Source organism: Canis lupus, chromosome 32 (assembly GCF_003254725.2).
Source record: "Canis lupus dingo isolate Sandy chromosome 32, ASM325472v2, whole genome shotgun sequence".
NCBI lineage: Eukaryota > Metazoa > Chordata > Mammalia > Carnivora > Canidae > Canis > Canis lupus.
Window position 1 is genome coordinate 10,298,733 of NC_064274.1, and position 20,697 is coordinate 10,319,429.

Sequence of the window (20,697 nt, forward strand, 5' to 3'; positions counted from 1 at the left end):
TAGCTATTCTGCCTATGTCTCTGCCTCTCTCTGTGTCTCTCATGAATAAATAAATAAATAAAATATATTTTAAAATAATAATCTGATGGAGCACTATACCAGTTTTTTTAAAAGACACATAATTGTACCTCTTAGAGGCTGGAAGACCTTGAATAATGAAGTCATATATAAAACAAATTATAGTCACATAATAATGCTTTAAATAGTTATAAAATTCAAATGAAATTTTCCAGGGAAAAAAATAAATATAAATAATTGCTGAGAATGACTTCAAACCCCTATGAAACCTTGACTCTTAACATTTTCTATATTTTCTGTATTTTTGTTTAATTTTATGGACTTGTCAAGCTAACCCTTGGCAGAAGTTCACCTTATAGTTCCCAAATAGTAGTCTTTCTTAAAAACTTTGCAGACCCTTGAACATGCCACTGTCATGGTGGTAGTAAAAAAAGAGAATTAAGAATGATGTAGTGCTAAGTTTTTCATAAGGCTAAAAGCTTTCATAATACAGAAAAGTACCCTTTATTCTGAAATTCCATATATCTCACTTTAAGGGGCATAAGTGTCCTTTATAAGTGATGGTGGTGGTATATAGTCAATTGTTTTGTCTTTTATTTTAAATCCTTATTTGATTACCAAATGTTAGTTACCTAATGTTAGTACTTCTGAATTAGTCACAAAAATAAGCAGAAGAAATAGCCCAGCCTGTATTATTTTATCTGATTATGAAAATAAAATTAGCATACCCACTTTATCTCACTGGCTGGTATCCTTTATTTTTTCCATCACTCCTTTTTTAAATGTGTTTTTTCATTCTTTTATTATTATTATTCTTTCAGTTTCTTTTGTTGATGAGAATTTTTTAATAATGCCATTGCAATTTACTGGAGTAAATTATACCTCACTAAAACATTACAATGTCAACTTACTTTCCCCTACTTCCTCTAGCATTTGTTGTGCTCTTCTTCCCATCTTTCCTCCATTGTTTACCTGAATTTCCCTCATTCTTCTCCTTCCTGGGATTTTTCTCTCTTTTTTTATGTTATTCCACAGTCTTTTAAAACACGTGAGATTAAAGCATAATTTTATTTTCAGAACCGTGATATTAAAATCCTCTCCTCTGTTCAAGTAGCTTAGTTCATATAGCTGAGTTTATTAAGTTTTCTTAATGACAGAGAGTATGAAGTAGAACCCCTTGAATACAGAATAAAAGTACAATAAGAGCTTCTAAAACTGTAAATATTCTGAGAAAATGGGCTTTTTTAAGATGTGTCTTAAAGTATATGTGTTTGTATGTTGATATGTGTACATAGCATGCTAAGAATATTTAAATTTTTTATATCTTTTCTTTCTCCAGAGAATACATTTGAGGTAAAATTGTTTAAAAATAGCTCAGGCCTAGGATTCAGTTTTTCTCGAGAAGATAGTCTTATTCCTGAACAAATGAATGCCAGCATAGTAAGGGTTAAGAAACTCTTTCCTGGACAGCCAGCAGCAGAAAGTGGAAAAATTGATGTGGGAGATGTTATCTTAAAAGTGAATGGAGCCTCTTTGAAAGGACTATCTCAACAGGTGAGCCCCCCTAGGTGTTGAATGCAACACTTTTAATAATGAGATGGGTTGGCCTTTCATAATGATTTCATAATGCTGGCTTAACAGTATCTTCATTTGTCATTCATGGTACTCCTAGGAAGTCATATCTGCTCTCAGGGGAACATCTCCAGAAGTATCCTTGCTTCTCTGTAGACCTTCACCTGGTGTGCTACCAGAAATTGACCCTGCTCTTTTGGTGAGATCTATGAAAAGTAATTCATATTTTTATGGAATAGCAATTGAGTGATTAATTCAGCTATATTGATTTCATCATTGATTGATCTCCTGGGTTTTATCCTACTTTATTCTTTAGCTAGGAGTATCTTGTGTGTGCCCCTTAGCCTCTGAGTGCATTCTACATTTGTAATATAGAGTAATTTGATTCACTTTCTCTTCTTTCCAATTCTAGAATTCTAGAATTTTAGGAGTTTGTTTTCTAAGCATAAATAGGAAAAGATACAAAATAATGGTCACTTTTGTCCGTTTCTTCATCGAACCAGACTGGGAAGCATAATTCTCACTGTGAGCTAGTTTAGATAAAAATGAAAATTATTTAAGATTTTTTTTCCTTTATTTTTAATAATGGAAATCACAGAGTATGTAATATATTTGTCCATTTCCCTTTCTTATGTCAAGGAATAGCTAAAGGTTCCAAAGTCTATTGTGATGGTTATTTACAAATTACAAACTAATAGGTAGGAATCCATACATAGATGAATAATAATATTATTATTGAAGAAAGACAGCTTTTGTCCTGTCTACCTAAAAGAGCATTCCATTAACAATAAACATGACCCCCAGGATGTGAAAGGCAAGAGTATCTAGCCCCAGAAACTTTGGCCTTTATATCACAGTGATGCGGTGGGTAGTGTTAGGATTAATAGGAAAATATCATTTCTGAAGGTGTATTGTAAACAGCATTTTATGAGACTGCATTGATTTTGAGCACTGGATAGGAAGAATTGAGTGGAACTCTCTTAATGAGTATGTAAATTGATACAATCTTTCCAGAAAGCAATCTGGAAATATTTAACAAGGCTTTTTAAAACATCCTGCATGCTGATTACTAAACAGAAAATTACAAGGAAGTAATGAGAAACTGAGGTGAAGCTTCTTTCTGGAAAGGTAGAGCCATCTGTGGGATCCTTATACAGTTCTATGCAAATTTTTTTCAAAGCGTATTTAAGGACTTCAGAAAATACTCATGACAGAAACCTGGCTGGCTCAGCCAGTGGAGCATGCAACTCTTGATCTCAAGAGTTGTGAGTTTGACCCCTCATTTGGTATAGAGATTACTTCAAAATAAAATCTTCAAAAAAAAAAGTAGGATACAAAGTACAATATATACTGTAATTCTGCTTTAAAGTATGTTCTACAAAAAAATAAAGTATATTATACAATATTAACAGTTATTTTTATATATGATATTTACATATGGTTTTTCTAATGAGCATAAATTACCTTTATTAAAAAATAATTGAATGTTTTTAAAATATTTTATTTATTTATTCATGACAGACAGAGAGAGAGAGAGAGGCAGAGACACAGGCAGAGGGAGAAGCAGGCTCCATGCAGGGAGCCTGACGTGGGACTCAGTCCCAGGTCTCCAGGATCATACCCCGGGCTGAAGGTGGCGTTAAATGGCCGGGCCACTGGGGCTGCCCTAACTGAATATTTTAATAGAAGGTGCACCTGCATGGCTCAGTCAGTTAAGCATCTGAGGATCCTGGGATCAAGCCCCACATGGGCTCCCTGCTCAATGGAGAATCTGTTTCTCCCTCTCCCCCGCCCCTACTCATGTTCTCTTGCTATCTCTCTCTCTCTCTCAAAGAAATAAATAAAATCTTAAAAAAAAGAAAAAAGAAAGTGCTGTTGTTCAACAAGTTGCTTTTCAATTAAATATTCTAAAGTTAAAATAAGTTGTCACACTCCGATTTCTTTAAATATGTCCATTACAGACCCCATTGCACTCTCCAGCACAAGTAATTCCAAACAACAGTAAAGACTCTTCTCAACCAACATGTGTGGAGCAAGGCACCAGCTCAGATGAAAATGAAATGTATGACAAAAGCAAGAAACAATGCACATCCCCATCCAGGAGAAACAGTTATAGTGACAGTAGTGGGAGTGGAGAAGAAGACTTAGTGAAAGCTCTAACAAAGATACCAAATATGAGCTGGAGTTCATCTTTGCATCAGACTCTAAGCAACGTGGTATCACAGGCACAAAGTCAACATGAAGCACCTAAGAGTCAAGAAGATACCATTTGTACCATGTTTTACTATCCTCAGGAAATACCCAGTAAACCAGAACTTGAGGACAGGTATTGTCAATAGTATGTGTAGCACTCAAAGCATCTGGTTATTATTAGCAATGGGAGCAGCAACCTACATTTCTCTAAGAATGAAATATGTCTATTTGTGAACAAACTTCACAGTAATCAGACAGATGATGACTGTATTAGATATCTAGTTATTGTGACTAACCTCTCTAAGCTGTCTAACCATTCGACCTGAGACTTGCTGCTCTCTTGAGCATATTTAGTTGCAGTTGGGAAAGTTGTTTACATTTCACCATCATTCATATTAAAAGAAAGAGAAGGGACCTATATAGATAGTGATGGGGCAGGAGAGTAGGGAGTACAAAGATAAAGGGAAGTGGTTGGAAGGAAGGAGACACAGGTAAGATAATGGAACTGCAGAAGACAGGGAAAAATGAAAATATAAAGGCAAAAAAAAAAAAGACTGCATTTATATTTCTAATAGTTTTTCATACATTTTATTGTTTGCTTATATCTTTGTGTATATCCAGGTGCAACCAGGTTTGTTCAAGTTTCTTCAGTGTTTTGGTTTTTTTTTTTTTCCGCCATTGTATCATCCAAAATAACCACAGAAATAAGACTTGTATTCTTATTTCTTCTTTTTCTTTTTATGTTGGAACACACGTTAAGCTTCTGATAAAATTAGCTTTGGCCTTGAGTTAAAAACTAGGAATCAAAAGTATGTTTATTTAATTTGTCTTATTTATGCAGCTTAAAGAGCTTCAAAATAAAACCTGGACAGAGAATAAAAATTTGTTATGTTAGCTTATAACAGGTATGAAATAAATTCATAGTCCAGAGTCAGGAAAAAATTAACTAGGATTACAATCAAAAGCAGATGTGAATATTTGATAAGCATTTTCTTTTTATGGCACAAACTTACTATATTGGATTAAAATGTATTTGAAAATAATCTTGCTTCTCTGTCTTTGTAGTAATCCCCCTTCCCCTCTACCACCAAACACGACTCTTGGGCAGAGCTATCAACCCCAGTCAGAATCTGTTTCCACTAATTCAATGGATAGATATCATATACGTCACATTTTTGAACCAACTAGACAAGAAAGCTTGACATCTTTGAAAAATGACTTGGAAAACCACCTTGAAGACTTTGAGCTGGTGAGTCATTTCCTCTGTAAAGAAAATTGCATATTTCCTCAAGTAAGGTGTAGTCATACACAATTTCCCTTTAGAGTAACTTCATATCCATGTCCAATAAGTAGATAACATATCTGGTATATTTCTCTGCTGTGAATCAGAGCGGAAAGGCAAAAAGACCTGGGTATATATCCTTACCCTACCACTAATTTGCTGTAATCGGGCAGTTGCCTATAGAATTACTTAATTCTTCTGAGCCTTAGTAGTTCTGGCTATAAGTAACCTCATAGGATTGTAATAAGGACTGTGGAAATATGTGTAGAGCATGTAAGACAATATCTACTATTTCCCAAATTCTGATGAGTTATCTACTTAATTTTTAATCAAGTTTGGTTTTTTCTTTTTAATTTTATTTATTTATTCATAGAGACACACAGAGAGAGAGGCAGAGACATAGGCAGAGGGAGAAGCAGGCTCCATGCTGGGAGTCCGACGCAGGACTCCATCCCGGGTCTCTAGGATCACGCCTTGCGCCAAAGGTGGCGCTAAACTGCTGAGCCACCCGGGCTGCCCAGAATGATTTCCTTTAGAAGTGTGTCATCACCCCATAAGCTGTCAGCAACCTTCATCTCATTCAAAAATCTTCCAAAAAAATTTTTTTATGCAAGTAAATGAAGTTGTAATATTTAGTCACCAAAAGATTTTGTGTTTTTACCAGAAAACCTTTTCTTTAATGGCTCTTGGCATCTGTCTAGGCTGTTTAGAAATATATGAAGATTTTTTCTGAACCTTTTGCTCAAAATGTATTCTTTGATCATCAGAGTATAACCACTAAGGTGTCCTTGTTTATTCTGAAAATACAGAAAGTGAAGCATGAGTAAATTTTGTCTCAGCTGTTTTTAAACAAGCACATAAGTGTTGTATCAAAAGCCAACTTTATGGGACACCTGGGTGGCTCAGTGCTTGGGCATCTGCCTGTGGCTCAGGGCATGATTCCAGAATCTGGGATCGAATCCCACATTGGGCTCCTTGCAGAGAGCCTACTTCTCCCTCTGTGTCTCTGCCTCTCTCTCTGTGTGTCTCTCATGAATAAATAAATAAAATCTTTTAAAAACATAAAATAAACCCAACTTTACATGGAGGTACATTCTATTTAGAATTGGATAGACCTAACTTCTTCACTTGGTTAAGATCAGTAACCTTTTAAAATTCGGATCCCTCCTCTATTATTCAATAGAAATAATAGTCCTTTGTGTTCATTGATGGACAAAGATAGACAACCTGAAGAGTCACTGTTTTCTTCCCTTAGGAAGTAGAACTTCTCATTACCCTAATTAAATCAGAAAAAGGAAGCCTGGGTTTTACAGTAACCAAAGGCAATCAGAGCATTGGTTGTTATGTTCATGATGTCATTCAGGATCCAGCCAAAAGTGATGGAAGGCTAAGACCTGGGGACCGGCTCATAAAGGTGAGACTTTACCAGAATGGTTTTGTGCAAATGTAGGCCAAGACTGAGCCAGGGCTGGAGAAGGAAGACCAAGAAGGCTGAGTTAATTAACACTCCATTTGTTTGTTTGGTTTATATTTTCCATCTCCATCTCTTTAAAGATAAAGGCCTTTATAAATTTTTAGTTCCCTTTCTAATTAGAAAGTCCCTCTAATCTCAGTTAAAGTATTAAATAAGTCATCTTGGTTATCAGGGACAAAAAGTTTCTTAAATTACTCTGAGGATAAATTTCCTGTATTAGCAAAATAACGAGGCATTTGTATTACACATTATTACTTTGCATGTAATTACTTGATCATTATACTTACGATTTCCACAGTAAAGGGAATTAACAATAAATTAGAGACCACTCTCTTACTGGCTAATATACAACTAGGGAGTTGCTGTATTTTCATGGCAACTTCTAATCCTGTTTTGCCTCTTTCTCGTTTTTGTAGGTTAATGATACAGATGTTACAAACATGACTCACACAGATGCAGTGAATCTGCTCCGAGCTGCACCCAAAACAGTCAGATTACTTCTAGGACGAGTTCTAGAATTACCCAGGATGCCAGTGCTGCCTCATTTGCTACCTGACATTATATTAACATGCAACAAGGAGGAGTTGGGTAATGCACATTCAAACTTTGTGCAGTGTGACTTTCTTGGCTAGATTAAAGAAAGTACTCTTAAGACTAAGGAAACCAACATTTTCTGTTCCCAAAGGTTTTTCCTTATCTGGAGGTCATGACAGCCTTCATCAAGTGGTATATATTAGTGATATCAATCCAAGGTCAGTTGCAGCCCTTGAGGGTAATCTCCAGCTATTAGACATCATCCACTATGTGAATGGAGTCAGCACACAAGGAATGACCTTGGAAGAAGCTAAGAGAGCATTAGACATGTCACTTCCTTCAGTGGTGCTGAAAGCAACAAGGTATTTTGCAATTACATGTGGGTTGTGTGTGTTTGCACAAGTTTCAGACTGTTGATTATACTTATGCTATCTTAAAAAGATATTCCTGAATTAGTAATTCACAGACTACACCGGCAGAAAATAATAAAGTTGGAAACTTTTTTTTTAAGTTTTTTATTTATTTAAGTAACCTCTATACTCAACATGGGGCTTGAACTCACAATCCCAAGATCAAGAGTCAGATGCTTTTCCAACTGAACCAGCCAGCCCACTCCCAGAATAGACTTCTTGATGGGAGATTCGAAGAGCACTTTAAGTGAATGAATGTTTGATATGTGTGTGCATTTGTTAATAGGGTGGTTACCACATTTGTCAGGATGTTTTCAGTTGCAAGTAATAGAAAAATACAACTCAACTTGGTTTAAGCAATAAAGGGAATTTACTGGTTATTGTGATTTTAAAAGCCCATAATAAGGTGGTCATCAGATACAGTATGATCAGGGGTCTGGCTCCATTTTTTGCTCTTTTCAGTTATTCTCTTTTCTGTGTATGTATTTCCTTCATAATTGTTAAGTGGCTCTCTCCATTTCATGCCTCACACCTGCATACTGTACTCTCCAGAACAGTCTTCTGACAAATCTCACCAATGACCATGGTACGGCAAAGACTGTCTGCTGATTGCCTTAGACCTAAATTAAGACCAGCCCCTGAATTGAGGTAAAGGGACAAAGAATATACTGATTGGCCTAGGCCAGTCCTGGGCCATTCACAGAGCTGGGAAACCTCATATCTACAACCAATGAGGCATAGAAACCACTTTCACTATACCTCATAACAATTTCACATTATAAGAAGTGCTAATGGCAACTTTTCTTTCACTTAATAATAGAAATAAGATGGAAAAAAAGAATGCATTAACTTCAAATTACTATGGATACAATGGCTTAAATGATACAAGTTTATTCTCTTAATAGTCTTGAAAGTCAGAAATACAAAGTAGGTTTCACTGGAAATCAAGATGTTACCAGGGCTGTATTCCTTCTGTAGGTTCCAGAAGGAAATCCATTTTCTTGCCTTTTCCACCTCCTGGAGATTTCCCCATATCCCTTGGTTTATGGGCCCCTTCCATCTTCAAAGCCGGTAGTCACAGCACTCTACTTCTATTGTCCCATCTCTTTCTCTGACTCTGTCTTTTCCTGCCTTCTTCTTTTACTTATAAGGGCCCATACTTTGGGCCCACCCAGATAGTACAAGATAATCTTCCCATCTTTAGATCCTTAACTCACATCTGCAAAGTCCTTTTTACCATGTCCAGTAACATACTCATAGATGTGGAGGATTGGAATGTGGACACCTTTATGGGGCCATTATTCTGCCTATCACAATGTACGTACAGCCAGGCTTTCTAGATTACAGATTTATGTTACATTGGTATCTGTGATACATGGTGAGTTTTACATAGTATGTCTTTCAAAATATAGGAACCATAATTGAATCATTTGATCATAAACATTTGTTCCTTCTAAACCTTTAAATCAGATTGTGTACATCTTTCTCTGAATGTAATCCCTGATCTGTTTCCCTCCTATGTTTCTAAAACTTAGATTGTCTTAACGTTTATTTTCATAGGAGTAGCTAAATCTTAATTGGCAGAGGAGGAAAGTGTTCAAACAACCTGGAAAATATTTTTGTGAAAACTGACATCTCTGCTGACCATAGATCTAGCTGAAATTTTTTTGCCTCAAAATCCATAAAGTACCCTTTACCCTAACCCTGAAATCACTTTTTTTGCCTTTCTGCTTTTTCTCATCACTGTAGTCACTACAGATATATTGGTGGCAAGTCACAATTACTTTTCCCTTCATTCTTCCTCCAGCGTTCTCCACTATTATATATATCTGCCCTCTTTAAAGTCCACAGGGTAGCAAAGCGGAGAAGTATATATTTGTGGTAATTATCTATATGTCAAGAACTGTACAGGGTCTGTGGTCTTAACCTACTTGCAAGCTAATAAACCAACTAGTTACGATTTCTTGGGTGCTGATAGAAGAGTATGAAATTCCTGGATGAGAGACAAACTATTTTTTCAGTAACCACAAGCAGCATGGGCATGGTACTGGTGTCGATTCCACGCATCTTCTAAGTCTCCTGAAGACACATGGGGCCTAGTGGATTCCTGAACATGCAGTGGGTTGTATTACAGGAGAGGAATACCAGGAGGAGAAGAGGAGCCTGCCCCTATGGCAGCTTGTAAGAAAATCTGCTTTTTATTTGGAGAGAGCGGTTGTTACCTCATACTTCAAGCTTGTTCACCACAAACAGCCATGAGAATTGGTGCAGATAAAAAAACAGTCAGGGCCTTGCACTTCTGGGATACCCAGAAGGATATACAAGAGCTTAGAACCCATGGCAAATTGCTTCTCCTAGCACTGTATACTTTAGGTAGACTCCCTTTTCTTTCAAGTACTAGCACCATAAGATTGCATACTAGTCCTCTGCTTCCAAGGTACTTTTTGACAGCTTTTCACATTGGGTGACACTATCCTTCTTACAATCCTTTGAATATATATATTTTGTTGAGGTTTTCTTTCACTTTAAATAATTACAAAAAAAAAAAAAAACGTGCATCAAGGTCTTCAGATATACATACCTTAGTGATCTCTAATTCCTAAGTTATCTTTGAACTATCACCTGAGTGACAGTGAATAAGTAATTAGATCATGAATATTGCAAGTGTTTTAAATAAGAGGGAAAATGTGGTAGTGTATTAAACTGAAACCCAGAGAAAGATCATGTAAAGAAGTGATTCTTAATCTTTTTTTAGTCAAGAATATCTCCCTCCAGAAAACATGTAGATGAAAACTGATAAAATTTGTCTACAGTTTCAGAGGTGCCTAGACCCTCCCAAAGCCCATCTAAAATAAAATTCCTGAGGCTCAATAGTGGCAAGTGGTTCAGAGGGTATATAAACAAAGATCTTAATTTGGAGTTGCCATTTCCTTTTTTTTTTTTTTTTAATGACACAGAGATGGTCATCCAGTGGTCCCAAGTTCTAAGAGGTCTGCTGTTTCAACGCCAAAGTCAACAAAAGCCAATGGTAAGGATACATTCATTTTATGGCACACATAGTTACGCAGAGATAAATATGTTTTTCCCAAAAGCAAGTTTGGAGACTATCAGACTATCATTACAATGTTTTTATTGCCCTTCCAGAGTGTTTTTCAGGATCTAAAGTGCAAAAAATTACATTTATGTAAAAGCATCTCTAAAATTCAGTGTGTAATAGGAAATAGTAGAGCAGCATGGACCATGGAATTTATAGCCAAGTAGACCTGACTATATTAAGTTCTATGTGACCTTAGCAAGTTACTTGATCCATATCTATTTCCTATCAGTAAAATAAGAATATTAGTAATATCTATCTTGTAAGGTTATAATGAAACATAAATACAGTAATAACACGTGTAAAGCTTGTCAAAATGATTGTCACATAATATGTTCAGTTATTGAATCTCTTCTCTGTGCCAGGCATTGGTCTGGCATTGTGAATATTGCAATGAATAAACAAAATATCTTGTCTTACATTCTAGCATAATAATAGAAATTGTAGTATTAAGTAGTTGTGGCAGTCACTAACATAAATTTAATGCTTATTCTGGACTAAACATTCTTCTAATTGCTTTAATCCTCATAACAACCCTGTAAGAATAGTATTACTATTATTCTCCATTTATAGAAGGGGAAACTGAGACAAAGCAGTTTTATAATTTACCCAAGCTCACAGAGTTAATAAATTGTTGAGCCAGAATTTGAACTGCGGTGTCTGGTTCCACACTCTCATTTACATAATTGGGTTCATGTAGCTTTTTTATTTTTTTAAGATTTTAAAATTTTAATTATTCATAAATAAATAAACTTATTTTTATTCATAAATTTATTTATTCATAAATAAATTTATTATTCGTGAGAGACCCAGAGAGAGAGGCAGAGACCTAGGCAGAGGGAGAAGCAGGCTCCCTGTAGAGGGAGCCTGATGTGAGACATGATCCCAGGACCCCAGGACCACACCCAGAGCCAAAGGCAGATGCTCAACCGTTGAGACACCCAGGCGCCCCAGTAAATGTAGCTTTTAAATGCTAGTGTTGGGCAACCCCAGGTAGCTCAGTGGTTTAGCAACATCCTCAGTCCAGGGACTGATCCTGGAGACCCGGAATCAAGTCCCATGTCGGGCTCCCTGCGTGGAGCCTGCTTCTCCCTCTGCCTGTGTCTCTGCTTCTCTCTCTCTCTCTCTCTCTCTCTCTCTCTCTGTCTCTCATGAGTAAATAAATATGATCTTAAATAAATATATAAATAAATACTAGTGTTAATATAATAATAAGAATGATAGACACAGGGAAATGGGGTTGAAATTACTGTATTGAAATGTGAAGTCAGTACTTCATACATAACTAAAGTTTTAGGTTATCAGGTAGTGATATCTAAATACCAAAGGAATCTCACTACTGCAGTTGTAGTTTATTGCTAAATACTAAAGCACATCTGTTTGCCTCCTTCTCTGTTATCTTGAATTCCTTAGGAATCCTTGTTGCTCTCTAATAGTTCAGTTCACATTAGAGTCTGACTATCTCACAGAACTCAGGAGAGCATTTTTCTAATAACCTCTCTACCACCTGTTCCTAACTTTCAGAGCTAAAGAAAGCTGTGCCCTGTCCCTGCTGTAGAAATTGCCTAGTGATTTGTCTTTTTGGGGTTCTCTGACTTGACTCCCATAGAACTGATTTCATGAATTCTGATAATCAAATAGTTACCAATAATAGGGACTTTTTTTATAGTGATGGGAATATAAAATGATATAACCATTTTTATAAAACAGTTTCTTAAAAATTTAAACATGTGCCTCCCATATGATCCAGCCATCCCACTCCCATTTGTTTACTTAAGAGGAAAAAAAAGGGATCCCTGGGTGGCGCAGCGGTTTAGCCCCTGTCTTTGGCCCAGGGCGCGATTCTGGAAACCCGGGACGAATCCCACGTCGGGCTCCCAGTGCATGGAGCCTGCTTCTCCCTCTGCCTGTGTCTCTGCCTCTCTCTCTCTCTCTCTCTCTCTCTCTCTCTCTGTGACTATCATAAATAAATAAAAATTTAAAAAAATTTTAAAAAAAGAGGAAAAAAAAAGAACATATCCATACACAAAAACCTGTACATGAATGTTTTAGCAGCTTCCCTTGTAAAAGCCAAAATCAAAAACCACTCAAATGTCCAAAAACTATTGCAGGAATAAACCAATATATCCAAACTATAGAATATTAATCAGTAATTAATAAAAATGGTCTGTTGGGGCATATAGCAACATCATCAAAATAACCTCAAAATAAGACCACTGAGTGAAAGAAGCCAGACAGAAGAGTTTATACTATATTATTCCATTTATTCAAAATTATAGTGACAGCAGATTAGTGGTTGCTTGGAGACAAGGTATGAGGGACAGCTGGGGAATAGAAGGGAGAGAATATAAATAATAAACTATTTTGTTTTGTACTATTCCAGTATGATTCTTCGAACCAGTAGTTTATTATTGGTATACTTTTTCAGTATTTTTCCTGGAAATGATATTAAAAGGCATTCTTAAGTCTTTGTAACATTATCCACGTAATCATAGAAATTCATCCCTGCAAATTTCATGTCAACCTTCATCTTTCTAGGCGAAAAAATTTTTAAACATTTATTTATTTATTTATTTATTTATTTATTTATTTATTTATCTATCTATCTATCTATCTATCTATTTGAGAGAGAGAGAGCGAGCAGTGCTTGCATGAACAAGTCAGGGAAGGGGCAGAGCGAGACTCTCAAGCACAGTCCCCGCTGAGTGTGGGGGCTTAACTCAGGGCTTGTTCTCATAACTTATAAGATTATGACCTGACCAAAGTCACGTAAATGACAGAGCTACCCAGGTGCTGCTCTAGGTAGAATTATATTTAGGTCTTTCTCAAATAGAAGTCCTTGAATACACATACCTGTATTTTTTTTTTCTTTTCTATTCTTTTCCTTTTTAACTTTTCGAAATTCTACTATCTCTTTCAAAATCACTTAAAAATAAAATTCATTAAAAATTTAATGAATCAGATTATTTTTAAATATGACTTTTTAACTATAAGAGAGAATTTCATTTTAATAAATGTATTGAATCTTCATACTGATGGCTAAGAGTTAAAATTAACATTTGGTGTAGACATATATTAAAATTTCCACTTGGGCAGCCCAGGTGGCTCAGGAGTTTAGCACCACCTTCAGCCCAGGGCATGACCCGGGATTGAGTCCCACATGGGGCTCCCTGTGAGGAGCCTGCTTCTCCCTGTGCCTGTGTTTCTGCCTCTCTCTCTCTGTGTGTCTCTCATGAATAAATAAATAAAATCTTTAAAAAAAGTTCCACTTAATTGTATCCATAACTTATTTTACTATGTTAAATCGATAGCCTTGCAGCGGTTTGGCGCCTGCCTTTGGCCCAGGGCGCGATCCTGGAGACCCGGGATCGAATCCCACGTCGGGCTCCCGGTGCATGGAGCCTGCTTCTCCCTCTGCCTGTGTCTCTGCCTCTCTCTCTCTGTGAGACTATCATAAATAAATTAAAAATTAAAAAAAAAATAAAAAGTTTAAAAAAAAAATCGATAGCCTTTATGAAATGATATACATGGCTTGCTGTCTTCCTTTAAGTGGTAAAGTGAGTATAGGTCAGCACCTGTGATTATCTCTCCCATTCAGCTGGGATAATTTATATTCAGTGTCTCACACTAGAATTATTCAGCCCAAACTGAGCTTTCATGCAGACTACAGTATTTTTTTGTTAAGAAATTAGCTTTTTCCTTGGGATAAACCCTTTTGTAATATTTGATTCCATCTAATTGGTTTTTGTTTTGTTTTGTTTTGTTTTGTTTTAAAGATTTTTTTTTGTTTTTGTTTATCATGAGAGACACACAGAGAGAAGTAGAGAGATAGGCAGAGGGAGAAGCAGGCTCCCCACAAGGAGCCTGATGTGGGACTCAATCCCATGACCTTGGGATCACAACCTGAGCCAAAGGCAGATGCCCAACCACTAAGCCACCCAGGTGTCCCCCATCTAATTGGTTTTAAATCGCTTTGTAATATGACCTCTTTTGGTGTACTAATAAAAATAAGAACATGCACAGAAATGTGGGTTTTCTTTCACTATTTTGATGTCTCTATTGTGGTTCTAACTTTCTGTGTTGTCCCTTTTAGGTCATCACACTTTGGAGCCTTGCCACAAGCCTGCCCTCACTCCTAGTAATTCATTCTCCAAGGTAAGGAAAAGGCCATCTTCTTCGTGTTATACTTCCTTATCTAAATAACCAGCTTGGGAAAAAATACAAACAAACAAACAAATAAATAAATAACCAACCAACCAACCAACCAACCAGCTTGGTTGTGTCTTGAACCAAACTGATTTCACATTTAAATATTTGCCCTTTTTAGATACATGTAATGATAATAGGATATATTTTAGTGAACCCATGGGCCTTGCTAAGGAAATCACACAGTGTAAAGCTCCCACACAAGCAGTCCTACATCTTTGGCACATATTCAGTTCTTATATAAGCTTACTTAAATAGATAGCTTTAGTGCTGGGATTTTTCTTTTCTTTTCTTTTCTTTTTTTTTCCTTCTTTTTTTGCACAATTCTTGGGTTGTGTCTTAGATACCCAGAAGAGAAGAACATACATAATGAAGAGTTGAATTGGTCTTTTGGGTTAATGTTGACCAGCAGTGACTCTCAAATGACAGGTCTATACTGCTAGTAAGGAAAAACAGTACTGATAAAAGATACAGGCTTATTTGCTATTTAAAAGACATGGAAAATGCTTTGCTGCATAATCAAATGTAAGAACTTAAATCATTTAAGACTACCTCAGAGAAATCTGGAGGTGATTTAACAAAACTATCTTTCTTTCTTTCTTTCTTTCTTTCTTTCTTTCTTTCTTTCTTTCTTTCCTTCCTTCCTTCCTTCCTTCCTTCCTTCCTTCCTTCCTTTCTTTCTTTCTTTCATTTCTTTCATTTCTTTCCTTTCTTTCCTTTCTTTCCTTTCTTTCTTAAAATTTTATTCATTTATTCATGAGAGATTCAGAGACTCTTCCTCACAGGCAGAGGAAAAACAGGCTCCATGCAGGGAGCCTGACATGGGACTCAATCCCAGGTCTCCAGGATCATGACCCGGGCTGCCCCTAACAAAACTACTTTAATATATAGCTGAATTCCACTTTGAGCTTTCTCTTTAAGGCCTTATGTATGCCCATTTCTTTGGTTAGCATTTCTTTTTATGATTTTCTTTTGGCATGTAATGTACATTCTAAAATGGTCCCAGCTGGATCTTCATTTTGCAGAATTGTTTAATCCCACACACATTCCATACAGTCTGTTCCAAACCCCACTATTTAAGTCTTTCCATGTAAGATCCAGAGCTGAGGTATTGCTCTCCTAGTAATCTGAAAATTCTGTCATCACAACAAGCTTTCTGGGTCAGAGCTGAACTTAGCATAGAAGGAAAATTTGGTGATCAGAGGTCAAAATTCAGTGCCTTTCATCTCACTGGTCCAGCAAGTCTTGGAAACGTATTGTAGCAGAAGACTTATTAGGCAGAAATGATTGGGACACAAAAATAAAAATGTCTTGGTATGTTTATGGATTGAGATACAAGAACACCCACTATTCCCTGTTTATTCATAAGGTCTACAATTACACATAGCTGGAACACCTGAAATTTTATGTATTTAGTGTTAGTCATGCTGTATGGTGTTTATTTTCCTTTTAAATATCAGCATGTTTTTGAAAGGGAGCAGGGGAGATTTTCTGTTTAGATTAATATACAATCCTTAGAAAGTGGGACCTTTGTTATTCGTGGTTGCAAATATTTGTTGTTGGAGTTCAAATCTTCCAGGAAGTCTTTCAAATAATATTCTGTCCTTAATGCCAATGTCTGTATTATGAATTTCTCATGAAGACTGGAGTTGCACAGTCCAGTAAAACTTGACATTATGAAACAAGAATAATTATTTATGAGGAAATAATTCTATTGCATCTACTTTCTCTCTCTTTTTTTTTTAAGATTTTATTTATTTACTCATGAGAGACACAGAGAGAGAGATAGAGACACAGGCAGAGAGAGAAGCAGGCTCCATTCAGGAAGCCCAATGTGGGACTCGATTCCATGCTCCGGGATCACGCCCTGAGCCAAGCAGACGCCCAACTGCTGAGCCACCCAGGCGCCCCTCTACTTTTTATCTTGATTAAAAAAGAGTAAAATCTTCAGAGCAAACCACCTTTTGTTTGTATATAACTGTTTTAACTTATTCCAGTCATTTCATGTTGCATTTTTACTCAAATCATTTTTCTTTTTTCTTTTTTTTTTTTTAATTTTTATTTATTTGTGATAGTCACAGAGAGAGAGAGAGAGAGGCAGAGACACAGGCAGAGGGAGAAGCAGGCCCCATGCACCAGGAGCCCAACGTGGGATAAGATCCCGGGTCTCCAGGATCGCGCCCTGGGCCAAAGGCAGGCGCCAAACCGCTGCGCCACCCAGGGATCCCTCAAATCATTTTTCTTTCAATAAGCCATGCACTATGAAGTGTTCACAACTTACCATTGAATTAGAAAGTTACATTCTATTCGATGATTAATTTATAGTTATGAACTCATTGTTATTTTTCTTAAATTGAGATGAGATTTAGACTAGATTTGAAAATCTTTATATCCTGCAGTTGACCAGGGTACTAAACTAGAGTCTGTGTCCAAGTCATAGCTTCACAAATACTTATAATATTTTTTCCCTTTCTCTCAATTTCTAAGTTTAGTGATCCTAGAAGACTTTCCTAAAAAGTTTTATGAAAGACAAGTTCCATAAAATATGCCTCAAAAAAGAAATCTCTGCAGTCAAATAAATTTAGGAAATACTACATAATACGGGGTTTTTTGGCAACTCAAAATTTATAGTAGTAAACACTATGAGAGTTCTTGGAATAAAAATACTAATTTGATGTTGTATAATCTGTTTCCAGAGGTTTTCGATGATGGAAAGTCCCATCCTCTTTGTACATTCCATTGTACTGATGTGTGCTAGAAACACAGATCTATTATGGGGAGATAAAAAATGAATTTTGTACTAAGAAAGGGGAAAAGAAGGACATGGTGGGGCAATCTACAGTCCCTCTCTAATCCAGGAAGTTAGTAAAGTAGTAAACTAATTGTTTGCTCTGGTTTCATATTTTAGGTTAATGGGGAAGAAATAATTGAAGTTTTGTACCCCAAAGGAAAATGCTCTACTTATCAGATGAAGGGATCAGCAAACTTGATTCTCTCCAAAGGTAGTTTTCCAAATCAGTCATCCAGTAACTCTAAAAGCCCTAATAATTCAGGTAATGAAGAAATATTAGGTATTGGGCATACATATTTCTATAGTGTAAAAAGGAAAGATTATTGTTCAAAGAAATAAAAGAACAATGTAAAATTACTCATTAACTGCATTACTGTACAAATGTCCTGTATTCATTCTCATCTCTAATGTTAAAAATATTTTTAAATGATTGAAAAGATAGCTGTTTTTGTTAGTGTTTCTTATATTCTTTGAAGCAGCAACTCACCTAATAATTTTTAGAAAATTTTTCTTGAGGATGTTTGAGCTGCCTTTTTATATCCTTAATCTTGGATAAATTTTATTTCTTTTTTTGTTTTGTTTTGGGGTTTTTTTTGGGGGGTGTTTGTTTTTTAAAGAGAGAGCACACATGAAAGTACATGTGGGGGTGATGGGGAGGGGATGGACAGAGGGAGAGGGAGAGAGAGAATCAGAGGGAGAGAGGCTCCACATCCAGAGAGGAACGCCACTCAAGGGCTCGATCTTAGGACCCTGAGATCTGGACCTGAGCCAAAATCAAGTCCAGATTGAGCCACCCAGGCACTCCAATATGTCCTTAATCTTTATAACAGAACTTCTCTAGTTGAATTTCTTTCATGAATTAATAACTTGGGATTAATTTAGGAAAATAAGCATTAAGTTATTGAGTCTCATGAAAAGATTTATTCACAGACATAGATTTTGGCTTATTCTTTTTAAGTTGTGTTTGTGTTGTCCTTTGCCATGGCAGTCAGGGTAATACTAGAACTAGAAATGGCTAGGTTCCATGAGTGGAAACTGCTTTTCCAGTCATGGCTACTTTTCAAAGTAGATGCTTAAAATTTGAAAGACCTGCTATATTCAATTTGCCATAGTATTTCCTTCTCATATCAATATTTTTAAAGTAAAATCTTTATTTTATTTCATTTGAATGTAATTTATTGTTTTTCAAGAATCTAATGTACAAGAAGATGATATTTATGATGACCCCCAAGAAGCTGAAGTTATTCAATCTCTGCTGGATGTGGTGGATGAGGAAGCTCAGAATCTTTTAAACCAAAATAATGCAGCAGAAGATGCCTGTGTTCCAGGTAGATGAATCAGAATGAATAAGCTGGTAAATGAAGGAGTATAAAAAGACCTCCAAGGAGCATTTTAATTCCTTTTGGTCGATTTATTTCTCTCCCAGATTCATTGAAAACCAATAGGAAGTTATCTGAAGAGAGAGCAGAAGATACAGACTATGATGGCTCACCTCTACCTGAAGATTTTACAGAGGTAAAATCTAAGATAATACCTAGATAAACACTCTAGGCTACTGTATCTTGTTAGAATTATGTATCTCCTTACTTAAACCTTGCTTTCTCTGCTGAAGCCTTACCACTGCCTCCATTGACTCTACCATTTCTGATTTTCCAGCACTGCTCATCACCTGCCCTAACCCTGACATTCACAGGTTCATATTTATTTGGTTGGTTCCCATAGGCATTTGAGTTTGCTTGAGTCTGTCCTAGTGTGCTTGGACTGCCATAGCAAAATAACACCAACTAGGTGGCTTAAAATACAGAAATTTATTTTCTCACAATTCTGAAGGCTAGAAGTCTAAGATCAACATGCCAGCAGGGTTGGTTACTGACGAGACCTCTCTCCTTAGCTTGCAGATGGCCACCTTCTCACTGTGTCCTCACATGGCCATTCCTCTGTGTTTGTGCACTCCTGGTACACTTCCTTTTCTTATAAGGACACCAGTCCTATTGGATTAGAGTCCCATCCTTATGACCTCATTTAGCCTTAAATACCTCCTGTCTCCAAACATTGTCACATTGGAGGGTAGTACTCCAACCTGTGAATTCTGGGGAATCACAATTCAGTCCATAACAGTCTTTGCTTGAACCAGTTATAAAATACAATTAAGTAAAACTTCATTCACAATAGTTAAAAACAAATAAAAGCTATAGGCATAAATTCAACCCAAAAAGTGTGAGACCTGTATTGTGAAAACTTTAAAGCTCTACAAAGAAGCAATGAAATATTAAAGAGAAATGTTTCTTATTCTTTGATAGAAAAAACCTAAAATTTAAATCCTCCCTAGATTTACCCATAAATTAAATATGGTCCCATAAAATATTTTGATTTTTTTTAATATAAGAAGCAGAATAACTTGGTTAAATAATTTTAAATTTCACTTGGAAGAAATTAAGATGTAAAACTGTCCAGTACAAATCTAAAAATTAAGGTTCAAGGGCACCTGGCTGGCTCAGTCACCTTCTGCCTTCAGCTCAGATCATGATCCTGGGGTCCTGGGATCAAGCCTTACATCAGGCTCCCTGCTCAGTGAGGAGTCTGCTTCTCCCTCTCCCTCTGCTCCTCCGCACCCCACTTGTGCTTTCTCCCCCATTCTCTCTCAAATAGTCTTTTATAAATCAATAAATAAATAAAATTAGGGTTCATATCATATAAGTTGTTCTACCACCCATAGCACAGATAGATCCCACAAATTTGCATCTTGAGAATTCAAGATGTTTAAGAACAAACATTTTGGGTCAGTCCATCCTTAAAATTAATAGATTGACACTTGAATGAATGGGACTTCAGAAGAGATTTTGACTAATAGTAAGCAAAACAAAAAAGTTAATAACATTCAGGAAAGGAGGAAACAAGGTACTGAGATAAAAACATGAAGTTCCATTTGTATTAGACTCTAAATGTTTTAAAATCACTATAGAATTATATTTAGAAGCAGACAAATTCGAAAAAGACAAATATGACTAATCTCCATAGCTGAAAGGAAGACTAAGCCAGGATTATGGAAAAAGTTTTCTGTTTCATCTTGTATTTCTAGAATATTGCCTATATTTGAGTAGTTTTAAGTTTCTTACAATTTCT

General features: G+C 36.2%; 1 protein-coding gene across 13 annotated transcripts in view; it reads left to right on the forward strand.

The window, feature by feature from the left end:
- The window catches only part of PTPN13 (protein tyrosine phosphatase non-receptor type 13), a 203,224-nt gene that overhangs the window by 162,259 nt on the left and 20,268 nt on the right, over positions 1 to 20,697 (forward strand). For 8 of the 13 annotated variants that reach the window (XM_035709563.2, XM_035709560.2, XM_035709562.2 and 5 more), the window contains 12 exons: positions 1,358 to 1,572; positions 1,691 to 1,789; positions 3,552 to 3,916; positions 4,849 to 5,032; positions 6,321 to 6,479; positions 6,956 to 7,127; positions 7,225 to 7,435; positions 10,441 to 10,511; positions 14,671 to 14,732; positions 17,692 to 17,836; positions 18,765 to 18,902; positions 19,001 to 19,089. In XM_035709563.2, the coding sequence (XP_035565456.1) occupies positions 1,358 to 1,572; positions 1,691 to 1,789; positions 3,552 to 3,916; positions 4,849 to 5,032; positions 6,321 to 6,479; positions 6,956 to 7,127; positions 7,225 to 7,435; positions 10,441 to 10,511; positions 14,671 to 14,732; positions 17,692 to 17,836; positions 18,765 to 18,902; positions 19,001 to 19,089 (1,910 nt within the window). The remainder of the gene's footprint in view (positions 1 to 1,357; positions 1,573 to 1,690; positions 1,790 to 3,551; positions 3,917 to 4,848; positions 5,033 to 6,320; positions 6,480 to 6,955; positions 7,128 to 7,224; positions 7,436 to 10,440; positions 10,512 to 14,670; positions 14,733 to 17,691; positions 17,837 to 18,764; positions 18,903 to 19,000; positions 19,090 to 20,697) is intronic. The other 5 variants (XM_035709561.2, XM_025425416.3, XM_025425430.3 and 2 more) reach the window with 1 other exon arrangement.